This window comes from Saccostrea echinata, unplaced genomic scaffold, assembly GCF_033153115.1.
Source record: "Saccostrea echinata isolate AGI-Se365-2 ecotype Australia unplaced genomic scaffold, CSIRO_AGI_Sech_v1 ptg000022l, whole genome shotgun sequence".
NCBI lineage: Eukaryota > Metazoa > Mollusca > Bivalvia > Ostreida > Ostreidae > Saccostrea > Saccostrea echinata.
In genome coordinates this window covers 17,270,865-17,296,866 of record NW_026889771.1, presented here as the reverse complement: position 1 = coordinate 17,296,866, position 26,002 = coordinate 17,270,865, and the positions used below count along the sequence as shown (strand labels likewise).

At 34.0% G+C, this 26,002-nt stretch overlaps 1 protein-coding gene across 1 annotated transcript in view; it reads right to left on the bottom strand.

Moving 5' to 3' along the window:
* Positions 1-23,484, bottom strand: part of LOC133190568 (tyrosine-protein kinase Src42A-like) — a 74,235-nt gene extending 50,751 nt beyond the window's left edge. The window contains exons 1-4 of the mRNA XM_061326270.1: positions 22,893-23,484; positions 16,797-16,918; positions 15,200-15,363; positions 1,656-1,824 (exon numbers count right to left, since the gene is read on the bottom strand). Of these exons, the coding sequence (XP_061182254.1) occupies positions 1,656-1,824; positions 15,200-15,363; positions 16,797-16,918; positions 22,893-23,311 (874 nt within the window). The 5' untranslated portion in view covers positions 23,312-23,484. The remainder of the gene's footprint in view (positions 1-1,655; positions 1,825-15,199; positions 15,364-16,796; positions 16,919-22,892) is intronic.
* Between the last annotated feature and the right edge of the window lie 2,518 nt (positions 23,485-26,002).

Below are 26,002 nucleotides of genomic sequence, written 5' to 3'. Positions count from 1 at the left end.
CAATTATTGATTCTTGAAGGCATCAAAATAAACTGATATAAAGTCAAATTTCGTATTTGCCACAAGCAGGACCAACGATTATAATGGGCATGTACATTTGTATGTGTGGTATTTATACAGATTGTAAGTATGACAATTGTTCTTGCCTGTGGCCTCGTCTTTGAAAAAAAAATCTGTCGAAAAATCGACATTTTTTATCGCATTTTAGAAACCATCACATGTTCTAATCGTCAGATGTGCCTATCGGCGCATCATATAACAATTTGTTTTACATGTGGGATAGAAGTGTGTTGTACACTTACCCAATAAATATAATACCCCTCTTGAATCGATGCTTTAAATTTGTGTAAAACACGAGGAAATACATGTATATGATAGTTTGTGGCCATGATAGTTCTTTCACACGCAATGATTTTTTTTCTTTTTTCAACAAGAGCACACTCGTTACGGGTAAATATTTTCATTGGAAAACATTTCTCGAATAGTGATTGTTACTTTTCTGTTTTAATAATAATAATATTTTGCTGTAACGAATGTGCCCTATGTGTAAATCATGATTAAATGTGTAATTTTCGGCATTTTCCCAGAAAACCTCGAACCATGGTGAGGTTTAGAATTTAGTTTGACATCATTAACATCCGGTTTCGACGGCATTGTTACACGTGTGAAATGTGTCAATGTTCTAGGGTGCGAATTACCAAAAACATTTATTCTAAAGTCCTCTTTAATTTTTTCATATTTGCTAGGCCATATAAGGCATATTGTGGGTCGAGTTCTTTCATTACAAAAGCTGATTCCAGTGGATTTCCTTATTACTTAGCTGGAGAGTTTCTTCAATAATAGCCAAAACTCTAAAAGAAAAATTAAGGAATCGGAATTTCCTGGCAATATGCACATCTATACACTGTGTCCTAAATATTTGCAAAGTATGACGAAATTCTGTGCAGCGGTTTAAAAGGAGTTGCACTGACAAACTGTTCCTCTCTATATTCAAGATACGGCCAAAAATCTAAGTTGAAAAGTGCCGAAATTCCCAAAAAAATTTAGGAATCGGAATTTCCTGGCAATATGCATAACTACACACTGTGTCCTAAATATCTGCAAAGTTTCACGAAATTCTGTGCAGTGGTTTAAAAGGAGTTACGCTGACAATCTGTTCCTCTCTATATTCAAGATGTGGCCAAAAATCTAAGTTGAAAAGTGCCAAAATTCCATGAAAAATAATGGAATCGGAATTTCCTGGCAATATGCATAAGAACACACTGTGTCCTAAATATCTGCAAAGTTTGATTAAATTCTGTGCAGTGGTTTAAGAGGAGTTGCTCTGACAAAAAAAATAGGACTGATGGACTGACGGACTGACTGACTGATGGACGGGTCTAAAACATTATACCTCACGCAACTTGTTGAGTGGGGTATAATAAAAAGGCCTTAAATGAACCTTCTTCTTTATCAGAAAAGACTTCTTTCCAAAATAAACCATTACTATTTATTACAGGTCTTCAATTTTAGGAAAATTTTCACATAGCCTGTATTTTTGTGTAAGTTGTAAGTTGTGTGTCCCGTCTTTTTTTTTTTTAATTTCAATTCATCTTTATACAACTTTTGATTCTAAAGTTAAAAGTATTTATATGAATAATCTATTTGATACTGACCTGGCTTGAGAGTCTTGATAGCCACTGGGGTGGTACTATTCCACAAACCTTCCCAAACCTCCCCAAACTGTCCATGTCCAATATTCCTCAGCAATTTTAGGGAAGATTTAGGAATTTCCCATTGGTCTTTGGTGTTGTAGGATAATCCAATTGTTTGAGGCTTTTCTATCTATAATCAAAATAAGAACTGTTAGTGCATGCATATACTCTTAAAGCCCGAGATAATAAGCACCGCCCTCAGATTTACCTGGTCTTTATACCCCGTTAATAAAGTAAATTAAGGTCCATCATTGGATGCTTGAAATTGATTGACATTTAGTTGCTAGTCCCTGTGTATAACTTGTACACCTTGTTTGGCACTCGTGGCGAACAACAAATTAACTTTTGGTCTTTTAATATTTACCACATATATACCAAGGCGATATAGAGCTGTATTGATGCTAAAAAAAATTTATCTTGAATATAAATCTAGAACACAAACATGCAAAATCATTATACCCGCACTTTCTAAAGAAAGTTCGGGTATATTGTTGTTACTCATGTCTGTCCGTCCGTCCGTCCGTCTGTCACACTCTTATTTCTCAAACTCCTCTTACATTTTACACAGTAGCCTAATCATCTTTTGGGAGATGTTTGGTGGTGTCATGTAGATGTGCAGTAAAGTTTCGGAATTTTCATTTTCACCCTGGGGGTCAAATGGGGGTCGAAAAATGACGTTTTTTATGCAAAAAGCCCCTGGTTCCCTGAACTCCTCTTACATTTTACACAGTAGCCTAATCATCTTTTGGGAACTGGTTGGTGGTGTCCTGTAGATGTGCAGTAAGGTTTCGGAATTTTCATTTTCACCCTGGGGGTCAAATGGGGGTCGAAAAATGACGTTTTTTTATGCAAAAAGCCCCTGGTTCCCTGAACTCCTCTTACATTTTACACAGTAGCCTAATAATCTTTTGGGAGATGGTTAGTGGTGTCCTGTAGATGTGCAGTAAGGTTTCAGAATTTTCATTTTCACCCTGGGGGTCAAATGGGGGTCGAAAAATGACGTTTTTTATGCAAAAAGCCCCTGGTTCCCTGAACTCCTCTTACATTTTACACAGTAGCCTAATCATCTTTTGGGAGATGGTTAGTGGTGTCCTGTAGATGTGCAGTAAGGTTTTGGAATTTTCATTTTCACCCTGGGGGTCAAATGGGGGTCGAAAAATGACTTTTTTTTTGTGCAAAAAGCCCCTGGTTCCCTGAACTCCTCTTACATTTTACACAGTAGCCTAATCATCTTTTGGGAGATGGTTGGTGGTGTCATGTAGATGTGCAGTAAGGTTTCGCAATTTTCATTTTCACCCTAGGGGTCAAATGGGGGTCGAAAAATGACGTTTTTTATGCAAAAAGCTCCTGGTTCCCTGAACTCCTCTTACATTTTACACAGTAGCCTAATCATCTTTTGGGGGATGGTTAGTGGTGTCCTGCAGATGTGCAGTAAGGTTTCGGAATTTTCATTTTCACGATGGGGTCAAATGGGGGTCGAAAAATGACTTTTTTTTTGTGCAAAAAGCCCCTGGTTCCCTGAACTCCTCTTACATTTTACACAGTAGCCTAATCATCTTTTGGGAGATGGTTGGTGGTGTCCTATAGATGTGCAGTAAGGTTTTGGAATTCTTATTTTCCCCCTGGGGTCAAATGGGGGTCAAATTTTTTTTTAAAAATATTTAACATGTTTAAACATCCTGGTTCCCAGAACTTCCCTTATATTTTATGCACTAGCCTTAAGGACATACGCAACGTAGTTTGAATTTTATTGTCTTTTTCCCTGGAGTTGAAGAGTTCCAATACTTAAAGGAAATGTGTGCTACATTTTAATGTCATATAAATATGACCAATCAAATCTTTGCTGTTCCTGACAAGAAGATTTTTAAAGATTTTTCCTATATATTTCTATGTAAAACTTTGATCCTCCATTGTGGCCCCGCCCTACCCCAGGGGTCATGATTTGAACAAACTTGAATCTTCACTACCTGAGGATGCTTCCACATAAATATGACTAATCAGGGCTTTGCTGTTCCTGAGAAGAAGATTTTTAAAGATTTTCCTATATATTTCTATGTAAAACTTTGATCGTCTATTGTGGCCCCACCCTACCCCCAGGGATCATGATTTGAGCAAACTTGAATCTACAATACCTGAGGATGCTTCCATATAAATATGACCAATCAAATCTTTGCTGTTCCTGACAAGAAGATTTTTAAAGATTTTTCCTAAATATTTCTATGTAAAACTTTGATCCTCCATTGTGGCCCCACCCTACCCCTGGGGTCATGATTTGAACAAATTCGAATCTTCACTACCTAAGGATGCTTCCACATGAGTTCCATCTTTCCTGGCCCCATGGTTCTTGAGAAGAAGATTTTTAAAAGATGCTATTAATTTTTCACTAATTTTTAATTATCTCCCATTGGAAGAGGATGTGGCCCTTCATTTGAACAAATTGAATCCCCTTTATCTAAGGATACTTTGTGGCAAGTTTGGTTGAAATTGGCCTAGTGGTTCTTGAGAAGAAGTCGAAAATGTGAAAAGTTTACAGAGGGACAGACAGTCAGAAGGATGATGGACAAAATGTGATCAGAAAAGCTCACTTGAGCCTTTGGTTCAGGTGAGCTAAAAATGGATGGGATTTCTGTTTGTTTGATATGAAATTATGGAATTTTACAAATATTAGCTATTACTCTGATATTTTCTGTCGATGTAGAGATCTGTTAACTTTATCTCTAGATAAAATGTACTGGTAGGCCAAACAAGCCGTACAGGTAATACTCATGAACTTCCTGTGTATACGGTTTGTGTATAGGGATTAGCGTTCTGCATGGTCTGCACGACCATCAATGCCTCAGGGTACCATACATATAGAATTAAGTCCCTCCCCTTACCTGAGAAAACCATACTGTTAAAAATCTCTGCCTTTAAGTAAAGGGGCTATAATGATGGTCTGAGACGATACAATTTCTTCTATGTCAATGGTCTGTATAACACTTAACAATTCAAATTTCTAAAATCATTTAGAGTTTTAGAATTTTAATATATTAGTTCAAATTTCTAAATTTCAAAAACTCAAACTGATTTCATATATTGAAATTTAACATTTTAGTTCAAAACAAGAGGCCCAAGGGCCTTAACAGTCACCTGAGTATAATATAACAATATAGAGGATCCATAGAGTATAAAATGAACTGAAAGGTGAAGCTTTGTTGCCCAAAAGCAAGAAAAATAGGGTGATCAGGATCTGCAAAATAATTAGTCTATTATTCATTAATAGTTCATAAATTAGGTTCTAATCTGTTCCCCATTTATCACTCTCACCAGACAGTATATAAACAAACTATCAGTGCTTCTGTACTCTTTAAATTCCTTGTTGAAATCTCTTACATTGGCCTCTCTTGGTCTTTGATGAACATTTAATAAGACAAGTTATTTTTGTCTCATTTTTATTTATCTATTACTTACAAGTCTACCTGATCATTAAAACTACGAAAGTACTTTTTGTATTATACAATAAAAATTCTTGCATAATTCTCTTATTCTATTAACCTTTCAAGTACATTATGTACAGTGATTAATTATCACAAGTAAATGGCAAAAGGGAATAACTCCTCTCAGTAGAATACAAATTAATAGAGCCCTGGCCTGGACCAGAACACTTGACCAAATGGTCCTGATGTTCAAAAATCTGTTAAAAATACCCTTCCTTATTAAAACTTTTACTCTTTTTGCCTCTGATATGCCCAGGTGCAGAGAAGTTTATTAGAGCCCCACCCTAACATCAGAACCTCTGATCCAGGGGTCATGAAACTCACAATTTTGGAAGAGGCATCCTTGCTTATCATAACCATGTATTTGTTTAAATAATACCCAGGAGAAGAGAAGAAGATTTTCAAAGAAATAATGCACTTTCACTATATGATCTATATAGCCCCGCCCTAGCACCAGAACCCCTGACCCTGGGGTCATGAATTTCACAATTTTGGTAGAGTCACCCTTGCTTGTCATAAATATTTATTCAATTTGTTTTAATAATACCCAGCAGTAGAGAATAAGATTTTCAAAGAAATAATGAACTTTCACTATATGATCTATATAGCCCCGCCCTAGCACCAGAACCCCTGACCCTGGGGTCATGAATTTCACAATTTTGGTAGAGTCACCCTTGCTCATCATAAATATTTATTCAATTTGTTTCAATAATACCCAGGAGTAGAGGAGAAGATTTTCAAAGAAATAATGAACTTTCACTATATGATCTATATAGCCCCACCCTAGCACCAGAACCCCTGACCCTGAGGCTATGAATTTCACAATTTTGGTAGAGTCACCCTTGCTTATCATAAATATTTATTCAATTTGTTTCAATAATACACAGGAGTAGAGAATAAGATTTTCAAAGAAATAATGCACTTTCACTATATAATCTATATAGCCCCACCTTAGCACCAGAACCCCTGACCCTGGGTCCATGAATTTCACTATTTTGGTAGAGGGCTCAATGCTTATTACAACCATGCCAACAGTTTGACTGCTTGATGTCCAGGAGTAAAGAAGAAGATTTTTAAAGATTGCATTAATTTTGATGGTTTTGGCCCCACCCCTCAGGCCCCAGGGGGGCAGGGACCACGAATTTCAAAATTTTTGTTCCCCTTCACCCATAGATGCTATATGCCAAAATTGGCTGAAATTGGTTTGCTGGTTCCAGAGAAGAAGCTGAAAATGTTCAAAAGTTTACGACCGAAGAACGACGGACGGACGAAAAGAGATAGCAATAGGTCACCTGAGTGACTCAGGTGACCTAAAAAACCTGAACTTTGAAATTACCGAACAGGTTTAAAAATTTTTAGATTTTTAGATTTTTACCTTAAATATTCAAATTTCAAATTTCCAAAAAACGATTTTTGTATTTTAAACTTTTGAGTTTTTAACCTATAAAATGTTCAGAAAACTTATGCTTAACAGTCTAAAATTCAGTACCATTTTTCGTACTTTGATATTTTGATATTTACTTCAAACTTCTAAATTTCAACTTTCAAAATGTTTAGATTTTTTTTTTGAAATTTAGAATTTTGATTCAAACATTTAAATTTCAAATAACTAAAACACTTTTTTTTTTACATTCTGAGTTTTTTTTAGTTTTACTTCAAACATCCAAAATATCAAATTTCAAATCCCAATTTGAATTTTGAAACTTTGTCAATAAAATGCCCCGCCACAGCATGATACGCCTGTCAAATATTGTTCAATTGTCATAAACAGTTTAGAGTGCAAGAAAATCATGTCAACCTTGATACAAGGATTTCAATGATTTTTCCATTCCTTTTAATATTTGTTTATACATCTCCTGTGGTGTAGGGATTAATTATAACAAATATTACATTATAGATCTTCAACTGGTTGTGTTAGAGCTTGACAAATGTCCATCTGCACCCCCCCCCCCCCCCCCCCAAGCTTTCAGATTTGAGAGACATGATGCTATGAATTAGTTGATACTTTCAAAATATTAAATAAAAATATCATATTAAACAATATCAATTTAGTCTTAACAACTTAATCTATATCAAATTAATATTAAAAATAAAAGGCTGGCCATCAAATGACATATGCTATAAACTGACCAGCAGTTCTTCTGTCTAATTCCCAAAAGATACAGATAACAGAGATCATCTAACAGAAATGATTGAGACAGCTAGCCTCCCTACACTGAACTCATTAATTAATCTTTAACTGCATGGATGCATGTCCACTCATTAATCCCAATGGATGAATGGATCTATACATACTATCTGCTTTGTAGTGCAATAAAAATGCATATTTATGTCATTCTGAAATTAAATTTGAAAACAAAGATTTTTTTAAAAAAATTGTTACAAAGATTTATAAAAAGAAACAAAAAACTTGTGTAATCTTGATGCAACATTTTTAATAAGGTTCCTGCAATTTACTCTCAGATTTGTAGGGACTATCTACCATAATTAAAAACATTTTTTTTTTTAAATACTTGATTTTTTTAGATTTAATGTCAGACTGGTTTTAAGCTGTAATCCCGAGTATAATTAGTTTTAATTATATTATATAATAATTATATTAATTATATTATTTAAATTATAATTTGTTATACAATATCAAATAAGTTTTAATTACTTTTCACCAAATTCATTTTAAAAGTTCGGCTAGCCAACTATTTAATCCAACACAGCTGATTCTTTTTGCCCAGTTCCCAAGAGATATAGATAACACCTGCTAGATCAGAGATGCTCTACCAGTTAGCTCCTCACACTAAACTCATTAACTTCTCTCTAATTTGACATGCAATTTTCTGTTATTAAATTCTTCTTGACCAGTGCTTGATAATTACACCCATGGGAGACGTGGAATTTTTCCTTGTAACATTACATTTGTTATAGATTGCTGTAAAGTATATTAAGAAAAAAATAAGTATTTTCTTGATTTAACATTTTTTTTAATAAGGATACTGCAACACTCTTGCATTTTTTGGGATTGTGTAATCTAATAGTAAAAAATATTTTTTTTTTAAATTTCACTTAAATTAAAGGTCACAGTGACCTTGAAATAGGTCGCGACACACCTTCTACCTAAGATGCATAAATTGACCAAGTTTGATGATTCTAAGTCTTATAGTTTTCTAGTTATGAGCCGGACAGGATTTTTCCATATTTGGCCATAGCATCTTAATTAAAGGTCAGAGCAACCTACTTTTAATGCGCGACACACCTTCTACCCAAGACGTATCAGCTGACAAAGTTTGATAATTCTAGGCCTAATAGTATTAAAGTTATGAGCCGGACACGATAAAAGCTAACAGACGGACGGACGGACGGACATGAACGCCATAACATAAAACGTCCCATCTCAAGACGGGCGTATAAAAATGCCTTTGGTCAAGCATACCAGCTTTTAGATATTTAGAATATTGAATTGATACCTAGTTTCATTTAAGGTAAAAATCTAAAAATTTAAAATTTTAAAACCTGTTTGGAATTTTGAAAGTAGAGCTGAAACGAATGTTCGAATATTCACGAATGAATAGTAAAAGGCGAATATTTGAATGGAAATTTAGCATTCGAATATTCGGTATCATGATTTATACTTCAATGTTTACTTTGTTGATTAAATTATATTGGTACTTTAATGATAAAAACTTACAGTATTAATAAGGATTTAGCCCTACTTTATCCTTTCAATGCTCCACATGAACTGTTGACTACATGTACCTCTTGGGATTTTATTAGTGTTAGAAAGTACCGAAAATATGATTAGAAATTTAAACAAAGAATGCACATAATTTTTCTCAGTGTAAATCCTTTTAAATATACGCTCAAGATATTTCATTTTATTGAGTGTAATTCACGCCTATCAACTTCATCACCGATCTTTTGCATGGCCCTGCCATTTCCATGTGTTTTTCTATCACAGGTGTCACTAAATCACAAATGTGTTTTCTTTTAAAAAGAAATAATCCTAATACCTATAATTACTGATTTTAATCTTTTTGAAACATGTTTATTTACAGACTGACCTCTTAATATGTTATAAGCATGTTCAGTTATGTGTATTGTGAGTAACCCCAACAATGCACATGAACTTTCGCACTTCCAACTTTTTCTACAACATATGTCAATCTCACTATCATACTGTGACTTTTTCTGTATTTTCCATGCATAGATTTTTATAAATTTTAGCAGGTAAAGATAGTTTCGTATTTTAGTACATAAATTTACACATTTTTCCACCAACCTTACTTTGTGTGATGAAATAAGGTAGACCTATACTGTAAATAGGGCGAGATCCACACCACCGAAAAAATGTTTGTTTTCCATTTTCTTTGAGAAGCTTTAACAATGGGAAGTTTAACATCAAGTAACTATATGGTTATAAATTTTATTATATACGTATACTTTTCTTTGGTCTGCAAATGGTATAGGTATTATAACATTTCAGAAAGATATCCTTTAAATATAACATCGACGAATATTCGAATATGAAATCGAATATGTGTCCTGAAATATTCAAATATTGATTTTTGGTATTCGTTTCAGCTCTATTTGAAAGTTTAATTTTTTGAACTAAAATGTTCAATTTCAATATGCAATCGCCATTTTCACAGTATTTGTGCTAATTGTGTTGCACTTGGACCAAAAAATAAAAAGTCAAACAGCACATTATTGACATGTTTTCTAGAAAGTACAATACCTATGCAAATGAGTCCCAAATTTTTTTTATATAAGCATTCTTACAAAAAAAGTTATGCGAAGTCAAATTTTGGGTGAGACCTTGTGTTGCGGACACTACATTACACCTGTTATGTCTAAAATAAAATATTAAAGACATTTATTTATTCCAAACTTCCTGCGGGTTTCGATTATGTACCTAATTGCAGTGAAATAAAAGAAAAATCTTATGGTTCTCTTTGAAAACAAAAATTTTATTCACATTAATGACTTGCTAATTTTTTGCCTCATTTATCTCCCTTCCTTAAGTTTATCTACCTTTACAATCACACATAAGACCTATATAATTATCATGTGAAAATTAAATTGAATACTTCTATATTTCAAATACATTTGTCATAACACCCTGGATATCTTCGTTTGTATCTTGTCTACCTTTGAAAATGCCTAGTATTTTTGTTGCGGACACTACAAGTAACCATAAGAATAATCTTTTGTTATTTTTATAAAAATAATTGTTGATAAATGTTCATTTCTAGGCTGAATTATATACCACAGGATCAACTCTTGAAAATGTACCATATAAAAAGATGCAGAATGTGGTTTATTGAGATGAAAATAACCACATAACAAGGAGCACTAATTATTTCTTGATGTATAATTGTTTTGCAGTTTTAAAAAATGTCTGTGATTTTACTTATTTTAATACAATTAAAGAAGTTATAACAAATAGTTTTATAGATAAATTCAATGAATTAAAGAATTTACTGAGGCATCCATAATTTTTTTTTCAGTATTGAAATTGTTGCGGACACTACAATATATTGAAATATTGCTATATGACACCATATTTGGTTTTAATGGAGTAAACTGAAAATCTTAATCTCTAACTAGTTCTATATGTACAGTAAATGGTGTTGTATTATAGGGAAATAAAGAAGGCTAGTCAGAAATGGCTATCCGGCTTGGAAATTAAAACCCATATATATACCAGTAAGTTTGAAGTGTTATCTTGTACAAAAATCACCATTTGTTATCTTAATCCAGTTAACTAATTGTATTATCAAAGGAGCAAAATATCAGAGAAGTGTTTTACATTTCAAAAATATTTAATGAAATAAATAGTGAAAATAATAAATGAATGTGGTATATAGTTATTACTGTAGTGTCCGCAACACAACTGTATTAATTAGAACTAGACTTATTAATTAACAATTAACATCTTGATATATTCTTTAGTTTCCACTTATTCAGTTTTAAATACCACATGAAAATTAACTTTCAACATATAACATAAGACTGACAATTGAAAGATTTTGAATATTATGTATAAACAAGTCGTTATGGGTGTTATTCAAAGTATGAAGTTATAGTTCCACTAAGTTTTGTAACCTTACATATTTGTATTGAATATTTGAACAATTATAGTGATGATCAATTGAAATCATGTTACATTTCTTTGAAGAAACTGTGAATTTAAAAAGCTGTTGCGGACTCTACAGCATTGCGGACTCTACAAAACACAATATATTTGCTAGAATTCCAAGCAACACTGAGCTAAAGTCTGATATTTTTTGGTAGATAGATTAGTAGCTGTACTGGCCTCTTACATGTAAAATAAAAGAAATGTAATTCATAATGCATTCCAGAATAAGCACATGTTGCGGACACTACAGAATTTTGGGACATTTTTATACCAGTAAGAAGAAAATGTGTCATTTTCTAAAGTTCCGAAGAATCCACTCAAACTTTTCTTTATTGTTTCATTTATCATTTAACTCTAATTTTAAAATGAACCTAAAGTAAAAGTAATGCATTAACATATATTTTTTTTAAACTGCAAGTTCAAACAGTAGAATTTTATTAAATTTCATAACGTATCTGCATTTTCACATATTTCAACATAATTTCGCTAATATTTTGTTGATTTACATACAGTAAATTGCATATAAAAGAGGGATAATTTCACAATGATTTGACATCTGTGACTAAGAGTTTCTATTGTAAATCTCCTGAAACAAAAACTGGAAAACAAAGCCATTTTTCAGCTGCAACAGCATAACGCAAAATATACCCCATATTTTAGGTAGTAAATCTTTAATATTTTTATTGTCTAGAACATGGGAGTGTTATATATCATTTAACTTGTTAGGGGTACCATTTTGTCATAATTTGGTCATAATTGTTAAGGGTTTAATCATATATTTTGATGCAAAGTGCATTATAACATAAGTGAGTACGAAAAAACACAAATACTGTGAAAATGGCGATTACGAAATCAGTTTGTTTTTGAAATTTAGAAATTTGAACTAATACCGGTATATTAAAATTCTAAAACTCTAAATGATTTTAGAAATTTGAATTGTTAAGTGTTACATGGACTATCAATACAGTGCAGTGGCTGCAATGTTATTGATGACAAATTGATTGTGCAGAATTGTTCATGGAACATGGTGTGTTACTGTTTGTGTTTCATGAGAGATCTTGCCTGAACTGGGTTCAATTTTGATTGTGCAGCAAGAACCATGCAGATTTTTTTTCAGTTTTATCAGTAAACTGTGAATGAAATATTTTGCTTATTTGTTTTCAGTTTTTTTTTTCTGGTTTTGTTTTGTTTTTTGGGTTTTTTTGGGGAAATTAAAGAAATATACATACTTTTTATATAGACTGAAGATTTATTTAAGGTCTACTGTTTCATTGAAAGACCTTCTACTGATCATGCTGGTTAGGAGTATTCTTTTCCTAGATACTGACTTTGAGAAGTAATAACTTATGAATGGATTTTGCTCATTTTTTCTGAAATTATACACTTTACAAAATACATGTATTGCAATACAATCCAAAATTTTTTTTTTTTTTTTTAGCTTTCATATGAGTTATTTCTCTCTGTTTTATGGGTTTTGATTTCCAGACATTGAATGGCTCTGGGACTTATATAATTGGAACAAAAACAAAACAAAAGGCCCATGGGCCACAGCGCTCACCTGAGTAACTTTGGCCTTGCTGTTTTTCACCTGATTTCTCTCCCCCCCCCCCCTCCCCCGTTGTACTTATTGTGGCTCTGCATATTTCAATGTAAAACTTGGATTCCCTAATGTGGCCTTGCCCTACCCCTGGGGGTCATGATTTGAACAATTTAGAATCTACACTACCCCAGGATGCTTTCACATAAGTTTCAGCTTTTCTGGCCCAGTGGTTCTTGAGAAGGAGATTTATAAAGATTTTTCCTATATATTTCAATGTAAAACTTGGATTCCCTATTGTGGCCCCGCCCTACCCCTGGGGGTCATGATTTGAACAATTTAGAATCTACACTACCCCAGGATGCTTCCACATAAGTTTCAGCTTTTCTGGCCCAGTGGTTCTTGAGAAGAAGATTTATAAAGATTTTTCCTACATATTTCAATGTAAAACTTGGATTCCCTATTGTGGCCCCGCCCTACCCCTGGGGATCATGATTTGAACAATTTAGAATCTACACTACCCCAGGATGCTTCCACATAAGTTTCAGCTTTTCTGGCCCAGTGGTTCTTGAGAAGAAGATTTTTAAAGATTTTTCCTATATATTTCAATGTAAAACTTGGATTCCCTATTGTGGTCCCGCCCTACCCCCCAGGGTCAAGATTTGAACAATTTAGAATCTACACTACCCCAGGATGCTTCCACATAAGTTTCAGCTTTTCTGGCCCAGTGGTTCTTGAGAAGAAGATTTTTAAAGATTTTTCCTACATATTTCAATGTAAAACTTGGATTCCCTATTGTGGTCCCGCCCTACCCCCCGGGGTCAAGATTTGAACAATTTAGAATCTACACTACCCCAGGATGCTTCCATGTAAGTTTCAGCTTTTCTGGCCCAGTGGTTCTTGAGAAGAAGATTCTTTAATGACCCCACCCAATTTTTGTATTTTCTTGATTATCTCCCCTTTGAAGGGGATTTGGCCCTTCATTTTAACAATTTAAACTCCCCTTCACCCAAGGATGCTTTGTACCAAGTTTGGTTAAAATTGGCCCAGTGGGTTCTTGAGAAGAAGTCGAAAATGTGAGAAGTTTACAGACGGACGGACAGATGGACAGACAGACGACGGACAACGGGTGATCAGAAAAGCTCACTTGAGCTTTCAGCTCAGGTGAGCTAAAAACTTATAAAATTAAAAAGTAGAAGCATTGTTGTTGTGTACATCATTTTTTGTTTTTTGATTACAGGGTTCAAAATGGCACTAAACAGGGTTAAAAAAAATTGGGATGCCTAAAAGGGTAAAAATTTAGGCATATTTTCCTTTGTATCTTTTAAATTAGAAATATTTTGTTAAAACATAGAATAAAAGTTGTGCAATATTTCAAGAGCTTTCATGTGACAACACTAAAATTGGGTCAGCCCCTTGAATGAGGGATCTACAGCTCCTGACACAGTTGATAAATGCTCACCATATTATGTATCTGAGTTAAACAAAAGCATCTTGGGTATCTTGAATAGATTCTTTCCTAATTGCCAATGTCTAGGCGCCGTTTTAGTAATTACATCTAAACTACAACCATAACTCTGCTTTATTACGATTACAATGGAGTTACGATCGGGTGTGGTATACGGGTATACTGGGAAATGGAGGAAATGGATAAATATAGTAATACAGGTCAATAACTTCGGTTTTAATGATAAAATTGGTTATAAGATTGTAAAAAGAAGTAAGTTAAGATTTAGAAATTCAATCTTTTTATCCTTTTTAGTCTTCTAGTATTTGTGTTTATGTAATTTTGCGAACGTTTTATCGGCTGTTGGGTTGTTTGTGTTACATCGTTATCGTTCCGAAACGTTATTCATGTCATTCGACGTGCCCTTTCTTTAAAATTCATCCACAACAACTATCACGTTTTTCTTGTGTGAAAATAAACATAGTCTCTTTGTTTTGTAATAGAATTAATTGTAGATATAATTGATGCAATTTTATTTTCAAGCTATTATCAGTTGTGAGCATTTTCAAAGAAATTGATTATAGCTATTACTATTTTCTTTTGTGGATGCATCGACTGACACATTCGGTCACGTAAAATACGATGGCAATTTTGACTGGGCCATAGCTAGATGATGTTCGAGCTCTAGAGGTCGACGCCATAAAAAAAAAAATGTTGATGCAGTTGAAAAGCTCTCATCAATATATAAAGGTTATGGTCAGTTAAGTAGCTTTCATCAATGTTTCAGTTTATGAAGTTTAATATCTTGAATAGTTTCTTTGAATCCAAGTTAAATGCAAAATGATGGAAGGACAGACAGTAGGATGGAAGATTTAATTAAATACTGGATGCAAGAATATCACTTTAAAAACTTACCTGTGTGCAAGGCTTTCGTAAATTGACACATAGACCATCTGCTTCTAGGTTGTAGTGATCTACTAACTCTGATAAGGTGCGGAAAGTGACCCGTCGAGCTATGAAAAACCCTCCCTCATCCAATTGTCGAATTCTATAATGCTTCACAGTGTCTCCATCTCGAACTGTAAGTTAAAATACCAGAGGTTTCTCATACGATTGCATCTCTACAAAATAAGACTTCACAGAAAACCTTATAGTGATTCTACTTTTTCTTCTTCTTACTAAGGTCTTCCATCTCCAACAGAGTTTTCTATCCAATTTTTAAAAGTGAGGTGGATTCAATAGCTGTAGGTGAAACCAGGGAAAATGAATTTTTTCACAACTGATCTTGATATTATCCACATTTTGAAAGAAAACTTATATAAAGCATTTTTCTTAAAACATAGTTGTAATGCCTGCCTGGCTCAGTGATTAGTGCGTCTGCTCTAGAGTCGCAAAGTAAGGAATTAATCCTTTCAAATCCAACTGTTAGACATGGCGACCGGTCCTTCATATGAGACCATATAAATCAACGTCTCATATATATATTCCTAAGTGAAACTTTGATCCTTTATTGTGGCCCCATCCTACCTCAGGGGGGTCATGAATAGAACAAACTTGAATCTACACTACCTGAGGATGTCTCTGTATCAATACGACTGAACATGGCTTTGCTGTTCTTGAGAAGAAACTTTTTAAAGATTTATTCCTATATATTCCTATGTAAAATTTTGATCCCCCAATGTGACCCCACCCTACCCCTGGGAGCCATGATTTGAACAAATTTGAATCTACACAACCTGAGGATGCTTCCATATTAATATGACTTATTATGCCTTTGCTGTTCTTCAGAAGATGATTTTTAAAGATCTTTTTCTATATAGTACTATGATCCCCAATTGTTGCTCCACCCTAGTTCTGGGGACATGATGTGAATTATCTAAAAGAAGGTTTAACAACTTTTTTGGCCCTGTGGTTCTTGAGAAGAAGATTTTTAAAAGATACATGTACCACTAAATTTTCACTATTGCTTAATAATCTCCCCTTGAAAGATGGTGGCGTTTGCTTTGTGGAAAGTTTGGTTGAAATTGGCCCTGTGGTTCAGGAGAAGAAGTCAAAAATGTGAGAAGTTTAAAGACAGATGGTTCAGAAGTTATTAGTAAGGTTAAAGTTTATGACAGAAACAAAGAATGACAAATGGCCATGCAGGACAAAAGCAACATGCCCTTGAACTTTTTCCTGTCAAAAGTCCAAAGAAAAATAAATTAAATTGGTGTGGCCTTACTTCAAACAGACATTTCAAAATTACTCAACCCCCTTTTTAAAAAAAAAAAAAAAAATTTCTCCCCTTGAAATAGAACATTACCCTTCATTTGAACAATTTTGAACCCCTTTTCCTACAGAAAGCTCTATACCATATCAGGTCAAAATTAGCAAAGTGGTTCTTGAAAAATCTCAAACCTGTAAAAGTTGAGAAACAGTGAGACAGACACAGGAAAAGGGGTAGTAAGAAAGGCTCACACTATGCTTACAGCCAAGAAGAGCCAAAACTTATACTATAACCAGTTATACATACCAGATAGTGAGTAGTCATTGCGCCTGCTCTCACTGTCCCTGATAAGGAATGCCCCATGTTCATTTTCTGGAGATAACAATTTCTTTTCAGCTTCAACTCGCTTAATTTTTCCAAAATACCATCTGCAAGAAAAGATTATTTAATGAGAATTCTTAACTTTTTTCCAGACTGATTCCTTTCACAACAAGAGACCCACGGTCATCTGAGTATGATGAGTTTGTCAGACTTTGACCAATTAGGGCCTACCTGGAACTGGCTTAGACTTATACCACATACATTCTCCAGTTAGAACTCCTTATTTGTTATTTAACTTGTTCAGCTTGTCCCAGTTAAATTTCTGAGTAAATGAAACGAAGAACATTATAATAAATTTCAATATATGCCACACATAAAACCCTTCATGCAAACAATTTTTAAAGCTTTTTTCCCTATTTCTTCATAAAACTTTGACCCCAATTGTGACGCCCCCCCAATCATAATTGGAACAAACTTGAATCTGCATTACCAGAAGATGCTGGCATATCATGATCCTGCCTTTCTCGAGGAAAAGTTTAAAGATTTTTTTCTTACATATTCCCATGTAAAAATTTTATCTCTTGTTGTCCCAATCCATCCCAGGGCCCCAATTTGAACAAACCTGAATCTGCACTACCTGAGGATGTTTTCATATTAATATGACTATTCAAGGCTCTGCTGTTCTTGACAAGAAAAATATGTATCATTGTATGCATGTATCAAATTGAGCACAACAGGCACAGGTGAGAATATGACCATGGGTTTCTAGTAATTTATATATAATAAATTCATTACTGGTCTGAAATTCAAGATCGTAATGAATATAATATATGTTACATTACTTTTAAATCTGAATATTTTTCTTACCTTTCTTTTTTTTTTTTACACAAATCATATGCAGGGCTCGAAATAATTGATGGCCTGCTGGTCTGGGGCCAGCGAATTTTCAATCTGGGCTAGTACATTGCAGAGGGCATGTGCCCTTTGGGTCAGCATTTTTTTTATGCATAATAAAATGCATTCCCAGTCGGGCTAGTTAACTTGACAGGGTTGTGTGTCCCAACTTCTGCTGTTTCTTGTTTTGTTAAGTTGTGCTTCTAAGTATCACAATATAAAAAAAATATTATTATTATGGTTTTGGGCCAGTCTTTCTAAAATCTACTGGCCCAGTAGGACAGTGAAAGTACTAAGCTGACCAGTAAAAATGTAAGGCAATATAGCCTGAGTGACCAGTAAACAAAAATAATTATTTCTAGCCCCGATATGTCATTTTAAACATCAAATCCTGTATTTTTCTTCCATGTGAAAAAGTCAAGGAAATCATTTGATTTTAATTTTAATTGTGTGACATCAATGCCAATGTCATGATTTGAATATTTTTTTCAAAATGGACATATTACCATTTTGCTGAATTGTAACATCTGTAAAACTTTTTTTTCAATACAAATTGCCAACACATTCATTCAGAAGTTGATGAAGGAAAATATTCCAAAGAATGAAAGCTTTCTTCATGTTCTTGGATGCTAATCAGAAGGCTAGTATAAAAGTGAAAGGACAGGAAATGACACAATAATTTTTTTAAAAAAAAAAGGACTTCAAGAACAGTAGATTTCATTGATGAAGTGGAGATTCTATAAAGTTTACCTAACTCCTCCTAAAAGTGTCAGAAAGATGGGGGGTTTTTTCAGAAATTGATGCTGCCAATACCAGCATTTACAGAGTACATTGAAATCTGACATATAAAATGAAGTTATCAAGGTATAAATTTCCATTAATGCAACACCCCAGGGAGAGCTTGACCCCTGCATTTGCCAGATCTCAATTTTTATGCCTTTAATTTTCTTTGGAGATTCCTTAAGAACAGAGTCTAAAATCCTAAACCACAGATACTGTATGAGCTCAAAAAGAACATAAAACTTCAGAAGAGGAATGTCTCAGCAAAAATGTGGGACAATGTTATAAAAAAAAATCAAGAAGCAACTTTCTCTTGCAGTTAATATAGGCGGAGTTTATTTTGATCATGTTATTTGAGTTTTGAGGTTGTAAACTTCAACGTTACAAAAATGATGCAATTTAGAAATTTCACTAATTTTCCTTTAAGTTTGACATTTTGACCAGTGTTAATATTTTAGTTGGTAGTTGTACATAATGAATTTAATGGATACATGCATCGAATTGATGAAAATTGTTTTTGTATTTGTCAAATTTTAGATTCAAAATGTAACATATACTATGAAACACCCTGTGATTAACAAGTGATTTTAAAAGAAAGAACATCAGAAAATTGATTTTTTTCATAGAAAAAAAGGGAAAAAAACAATTGATCCAAATCAGAAGTTGGAAAAATGTCATTTTTCAACCCCCATTTCGCAAGGGTGAAAATTTAGAGTCCGAAACACTATTGCACATCTGCAAGACACATTCAGTCATTGTGCAAAAGATGAAATGGCTACTGCATGAGGAATTGTTGGAACCAGACTTCGGAGCCAACAACAAACAAAAATCTCACCTCAAATCTCAGATTTCTGCCCCAGCTGAGATTTTCCTAAAAACGTGGTGCCACCAACAGTACTGTTTGTGTAGGATATATAACCCTATGGGCTGATGGTGCAATGTAGCATATGCAAAGACTGATTCCACCTGCAGTATGTTGGCATCTTTGTTAAACTTGCAGTAAAGATGCCCATAAACATCTGCCCAGAGTGCAGTTAGGCAGCCAGGGAGGACGTTTTATCATGTGTTTGTTTGTTGCATGTTAAGGACCCTCTCTACACTGCACCCTAATTTCAGGGTACTTTTGTGTAGTTAGACTGACCTGCCACTTGACATAAAATAGAATAAATTGTAATCTGCACTGTATGACATAATTTAAAATAAATTCAAGTGTTCTAAACATTATATTAGACCAAGATAGATTAGTTGAAGACATTATTTGCATGTATTTTCTCTATCTGAGTAAGGAAAAGCAATTTTTCTTAATCATTACTTCATTGTCTTTGAAGATTTTTCCCGGATAAAAAAGGCACGCTCCCTATATTAAAAATGAATTAGTTAATTTAAAAAAATCCTCCTTTAAGATATATAATTTTTTCAAAGTCCAAAAAACATTTTTCATCAGTGTATAGAGGGTCCTTAATTACTTTACTTAGTGATGTTTAGGTCGTTAATGAGTATTTTTATTGCATGTTTGTGTGTATAAATAGTATTATCACACTGTTGGACAGATCAGTTTATAGTTTCAAATTAAGGAGAATTCTAGAAACCATTGTAAATTCAGTTTAGTACCAAGTAATTTTATTATGTTTGTGAGGTCTTGGAGGACCCCGTGCTCTCCTAGCTTCCACAGAAAAGGCCAATACATGGGTATTATTTTGATCTGCCTTATGCCTGGTCTGTCACTTTGGTGCCAGAGGTAGGAAGGAAAACTGTAGATCTCTGGAGTATCCCAATAGGAAGTGGTCCCATGCTAGATGGAGGACCCTACCAAATGGTGGAGCCCTATATGTACTATTGGCTGATCTGTGTTCCCATGATTAAGTGTGTGAACTGATTATAGCGCTGTGCTTGACACCTTGACTTTATTTGTTAATAATTATATGGGAGAGGGGGGAAGTGTAGTGGGTTTTTAGTGCAACCATAAGCACATGTTGAAAATATGATGTCACAGTAAATGCAGAGAGAGATCTGCTGGATTTTATTAGAGATACTAAGAAGTAAGTTTGTATGCTTCTGGGTTATATATACAGATGTGTGCCAAAAGTGAAGATAATCTTATTTTTTCTCTGTATATTTCATTGAAAACAACATTTTGTAAAATCACTGGAATGAAAACATTTCTTGACAGATTTTAGTACAAATTTCTCAATAATCCAAGAAATTGTTATATTTGATAAAAACAATAGTTTTTATCTGATCAGCATCAACATTTAAAAAATATTGTAATTTAAGAGCGACATGAAAATTTAAGTCATTTAGGCACAATGAATCATATAGTGACACATTGATCTTGATCCAATTATATACTGAAACGCAAAAGAAACGCAACAAGCAGTAATCTACAAATATTTGAATTCTATTGTAATTTAAGAGCGACATGAAAATTTAAGTCATTTAGGCACAATGAATCATATAGTGACACATTGATCTTGATCCAATTATATACTGAAACGCAAAAGAAACGCAACAAGCAGTAATCTACAAATATTTGAATTCTTTATCCAATGATTTTCAAAAATGAATACAGTACGGTAAAACACGATTTAAAAACATCAGAGATTTGATAAAAATGTTCAATGGTTATCTTCTAGCTTTAGAAAGTAACACATGGCTGTTAAAACAACCCCACTCCAGCCATTCAAATACAGCGTGCAAGACTGCCATGCCCAACAATTGCAGCTTGATTTCTACGATGCAGTAGGTTTATCTATTTCGAGATCTGAGCGAAAGAAATATTCTTTGCCATTTTTAAATGCTCGTTTTTCAGATGATAAGGTCGAATTTTCTCTAGCCTAGCGCAGTGTAGTAACCCTTGGACTTCCGGTCCAAGGACTGTCATTCATGCTAATGATACATAAGAGCCTCTTGAGGAGTAATGTAGTGCATATTTGCATCTGCAACTCTCCATCACCTTTATTTTGAGATTTTCCAGCTAGAGCAATGGAAATGCGTACTTACGTCATTTTCAGGAAGTCTTGGCATTGCTTTATGAAAAGAAAGAGGAGAATTTATTTTTCGGAATATTGCTGCATTACTTATGATGAACAGATACAAACCCCATAAACCCCATATTATTGCTAAATAATTTAATTTTGTTTGTATTCTAGCCTCTGATTGGTTAATATCCAAAAAGGAACACAAATTATTTCTGTATAACCTGGTTTGGTATGGGGACACCCCCCTCCCCCAACAACCAGCTGAATCATCTGTATCCATACAATCCTCTCATTTCCAGTCCTCGGGATTCATGGAAAATTCCATAGTTAATAAATGTACCTTTAACTTCAAACAATAATTCGATCCTACCACATGTAAACAAACAACAAGGCTGCTAGGCCTTTGTATCAGTTTTTACCTCCCCTCGCTTCCCATCACTTCCGTTACTACGGTTGTATTATTGAGCGGCAAATTTGAACTAATAAAAAGCAACGAAATTTTACACCCATAGTTATTTAATGATTTTAAAATTAAATTATAAGGAATGACTCTAATTCTTGGCCAAATTATTCGAGTATAACCTGGTTTGGGTCAGTTTACGCTGTTTTATAATCCGCTTCGCGGATTATAAAGCGTAAACTGACCCAAACCAGGTTATACTCGAATAATTTGGCCAAGAATTAGAGTCACTCCTAAAATGTTCTGTGAAACATGCAATTTTTTATTTCTGTTAAGCGGATTCAAACTTAACTTCCGGTAATGGTATGAAAATCATTCAACCGTTAAATTGCCGACATTTACAAAGTTGAAAATGTCCTTACTTTTTAGATACAAAATTATATCCTATATATAATATTTCCCCCTAAAATAGGATGTTGCGTTTCTTTTGCGTTTCAGTATAGAACTGATGTAAATGATGAACTATCTTTTACTAAAAACTAAATATGTAATGATCTTTTAGAAAAAGATAACTACACATTTTCTGGTTTAAGTACTGAAAATGAATAATGAAATTGGACAAAAATTGACCATCTGCCAGTGATTCAACTAGATGTGGTTTTCAAATAAAATATATAGAGAAAAATAAAATTATCTTCACTTTTGGCACAGATCTGTATGTTACTACATTTTAACAGTTATCAATGTGCTTTGAATAATTTACCTGCAGGAAACACCCACTTAATGCTCGAAATGAGAAGAAAACTCTTCAATTTTACCACATAACTAGTGATTTTTCATGACATTTTATTTTCCTACAGAAGCCATCCAACTGAAGAAAAAAAATCTGGCCCAATCTCTTGATTTAGCTATATAGGTTGAATACTTGAATAAGCTACATAGCTCCATTAAACTATTCAAAAAAGGTTTAGAGTGGTTCTAACAAACAAAGAATCTTTACAAAAAAATGTACAGATGCATCTTACTTACGGCTCAGATTCTAAGCTCTTAAGTTTGGCTACATAATTGGATGGTATATAGCCTTCATTTTTCGTTGTCCTTGATCTTGCAAGCCACCAATCACCCTGGGTGTCATTAATTATTTCTAAATGCTCCCCTTTACGAAAACTGAGATCTTCATCAGTTCTAGCATCATAATCATACAGAGCTACAAATGTTTTGACAGTGTTGTGGATCGAGTCTGGAGTCGGACCTGGCTGTGGGAGAACTGTCAATGGATTTACTACAGGAGAAGATGCTGGTGGCGGTGTTGTAATTGTCACTTGACTCAGAGAAACAACTGCCCCGTTTGACTCCGGTGGTTTTAGCTGGGGAGGCTGGGTATGCAAAGCAGGTTCTGTAGCCGAATTATTCAGATTGGAGTTATCTGGACATAAACAGTTCCCCATTTTAAAAATGTTAAATAAACATAATTTTCTTTCCTATATATGATAATAAAATAATTCCAACAGGATACAACTTGGATTATGTCTAATTATAATCAGTTCCGACATCATGGAGTCGAGCACAGGCAGCATGCGGTAAAACTAGTAGACCAGATTCCCAACTCTCTCGAATTTGTGTTTTTCGTTGATACTCTTCGAATCTCTTAATCGTGTTAACAGTTCTTCATATTTTCAGGCACAATTAAGATATTGACTTATTTCAAATATTAATAAGTAATCAAAAATTTTACGAATGGATACAATGAGTCGATGAATGGGTATCCGTTTTTGGTTTCAGCATTTATATTAAGAACCCAGTGCTGGTGTGTCTAATTGAAGGCCTACATGAAGACCTAAAGAGATCCACAGAAGATCGCAAAAAAGCTATGTGTTTAAAATATTGAAAAGCTATATGCATAAAATATTGATATGTTTTTTTTCTAATTAAACATGACTTAAATATGTAATATGGGCAAAAAGATTTACAAAAAGAAATTTTGAATTGTATTTTTAAACCTCGGTGCACTTTTCAGACGACTAATGCAATGGAACCCTCGAATAACCGAAATGCCCCGGATTTACTAAAAACTAAAAACTGAAAACTACAGAAATGCCTATAAAAATAGATCTATTCATATGCAGTTTATTTTTATTTTTTTATTTTATTTAATTTGACAAAAACCACGTGTGGCGCAAGTCATACATACAGTAAACAAATATGTAGTCACACAGATTTTCTTACATTAACCATTATTTTTTAGGACAACACCCAAATATTTATATTGTAATATGTGTTGATTTTCATTTAAAAAAAAAGTAAACACAAATACGAAAAATGATAATTATTTCGCTAAATACGGCCTAATGACCCTCTAAATTTCATCAAAGTAATCAAATAAATGAATGAAATATGGAGATAACGAACGGTATTCAAGCTCAAAAGTCCATTAAACAATACAAATTAGGAGCAGAGCAAAACATCAGAGGTGGGATCAGGTGCCATGAAGGAGTGAGCATCCCCTGCCGACCGGTCACACCCGTCCGGCGCACGGTGTGCTCCTTGTCATGATCGGGAAATAACGGGAAAATGCGTCGACAATTCAGTGTGTAAATAATGGCCTAATAATTAGTATGAAAAACTTCAGTCAGCATTTGACTCAAAGATAAATTGTATTTGCTGACAAGGTCATTGTATCGACCATAGAACTTACGAAATGATGACATTAAACGAGGCTGCTGATATTCTTGTTTCATCAACTTGTTTGTCAATAATTTACCTCGTTTTAGAAATTGTACATACGTAGAGCATGCTCTTGCGTATCGAATCAACCCCGTATGTAGGTGATGAATATATATTGCTGCATAAGTAAGGGAAGTTGACGATTGAAAAGTTAAAGTCATCACATTTATCATAAAGCTTGGTTGTTAGATTAACGTCTTTTTTCAAGTAAAATATCCAAATATGAAACAGTAACAGTAAAATACATTTAATATACCAGCTTCGCACATTTCTTCATTTTCATTACTTTGCTTGATATGTATCAGCAGTGTGCTCAACTCTTCGCTGTTGTCATATTTTCAATGAACATCCATAATTTCTTTTATTAAATTTGTTTGGAAAGGTGAAATTTATGTAAGCTCCGGCGTGATTCGAACTCAAGACTTGATTTATAGCTAACTGGTGGTCAAACTCATTCTGCGCTACGCCGTTACGCAACAATTAAAAAAAAACAAACAAAAACAAAACAAAACAAACACAAAAAAACCCCCAGAATTATATTAACATTCATTGTTTATTTCAAAAATCCCTTACAATATGAATGTGTCGATGTATCTATTTTGTAAATGTCCGATATGCACATGGATGCATTCTTAACAATGTCAACCCGTGCACGCACGGGTCAAAGTCTAGTACATTTAATATAATGAGCCTTACAAACAACGACAATGTTGTTACCTACTTTGTCAGCAGGGACCGGTACGTACTGATTATGTAATCTATCTAATTCTTTTTTCACTTCTGGATTATTGAATACAGAAGGGTAGATGGTTCTCATATTGCCCCTCAATCTTTTAATACGCGATTTTAACATACGTCTGATACATTTAATCCATTCTGACAAAGTGTCAAGGTCTTTTTCCATGTCTGGCCCAACGCCTGGCGTAATCCTCTACAGAATCCATAATATTTATGAAATTCCGACGCCAGTTGAAGAATCGGGGTTCCCTATATTTAGGACCTTTTAAAATTAATGATCTAAGGTCCTCATTATTAACTATATAAAAATTCCCAATATTAATTTTCATCATTCCCAGTATTGATTTCAATCAACAACAAAACCCTTAGATTCTAACGGGGGAAAGTTTAAAGCAGAAAGCGAGGCTAACTTTCTCGGAAATTAACAAAACACACACACACACACCCTCACACACACACACACACACACACAAAACCCCTCATTTCCTCTCTCAAACGTGAACAACCTACAGGGGGGAGGAGTGTTTGGTGTTTGAGCCACTTCATCACTACCATCGGCTCATAGTCACCTCTAGATCTGTCGTTGGCCTGCGTATGTCGCAGTGATAAGCACGAGAAATACTGAGTTTGTTTTAATTCATAATAATTGAATGTCTGCGATAATGTTTGTCCTGTAA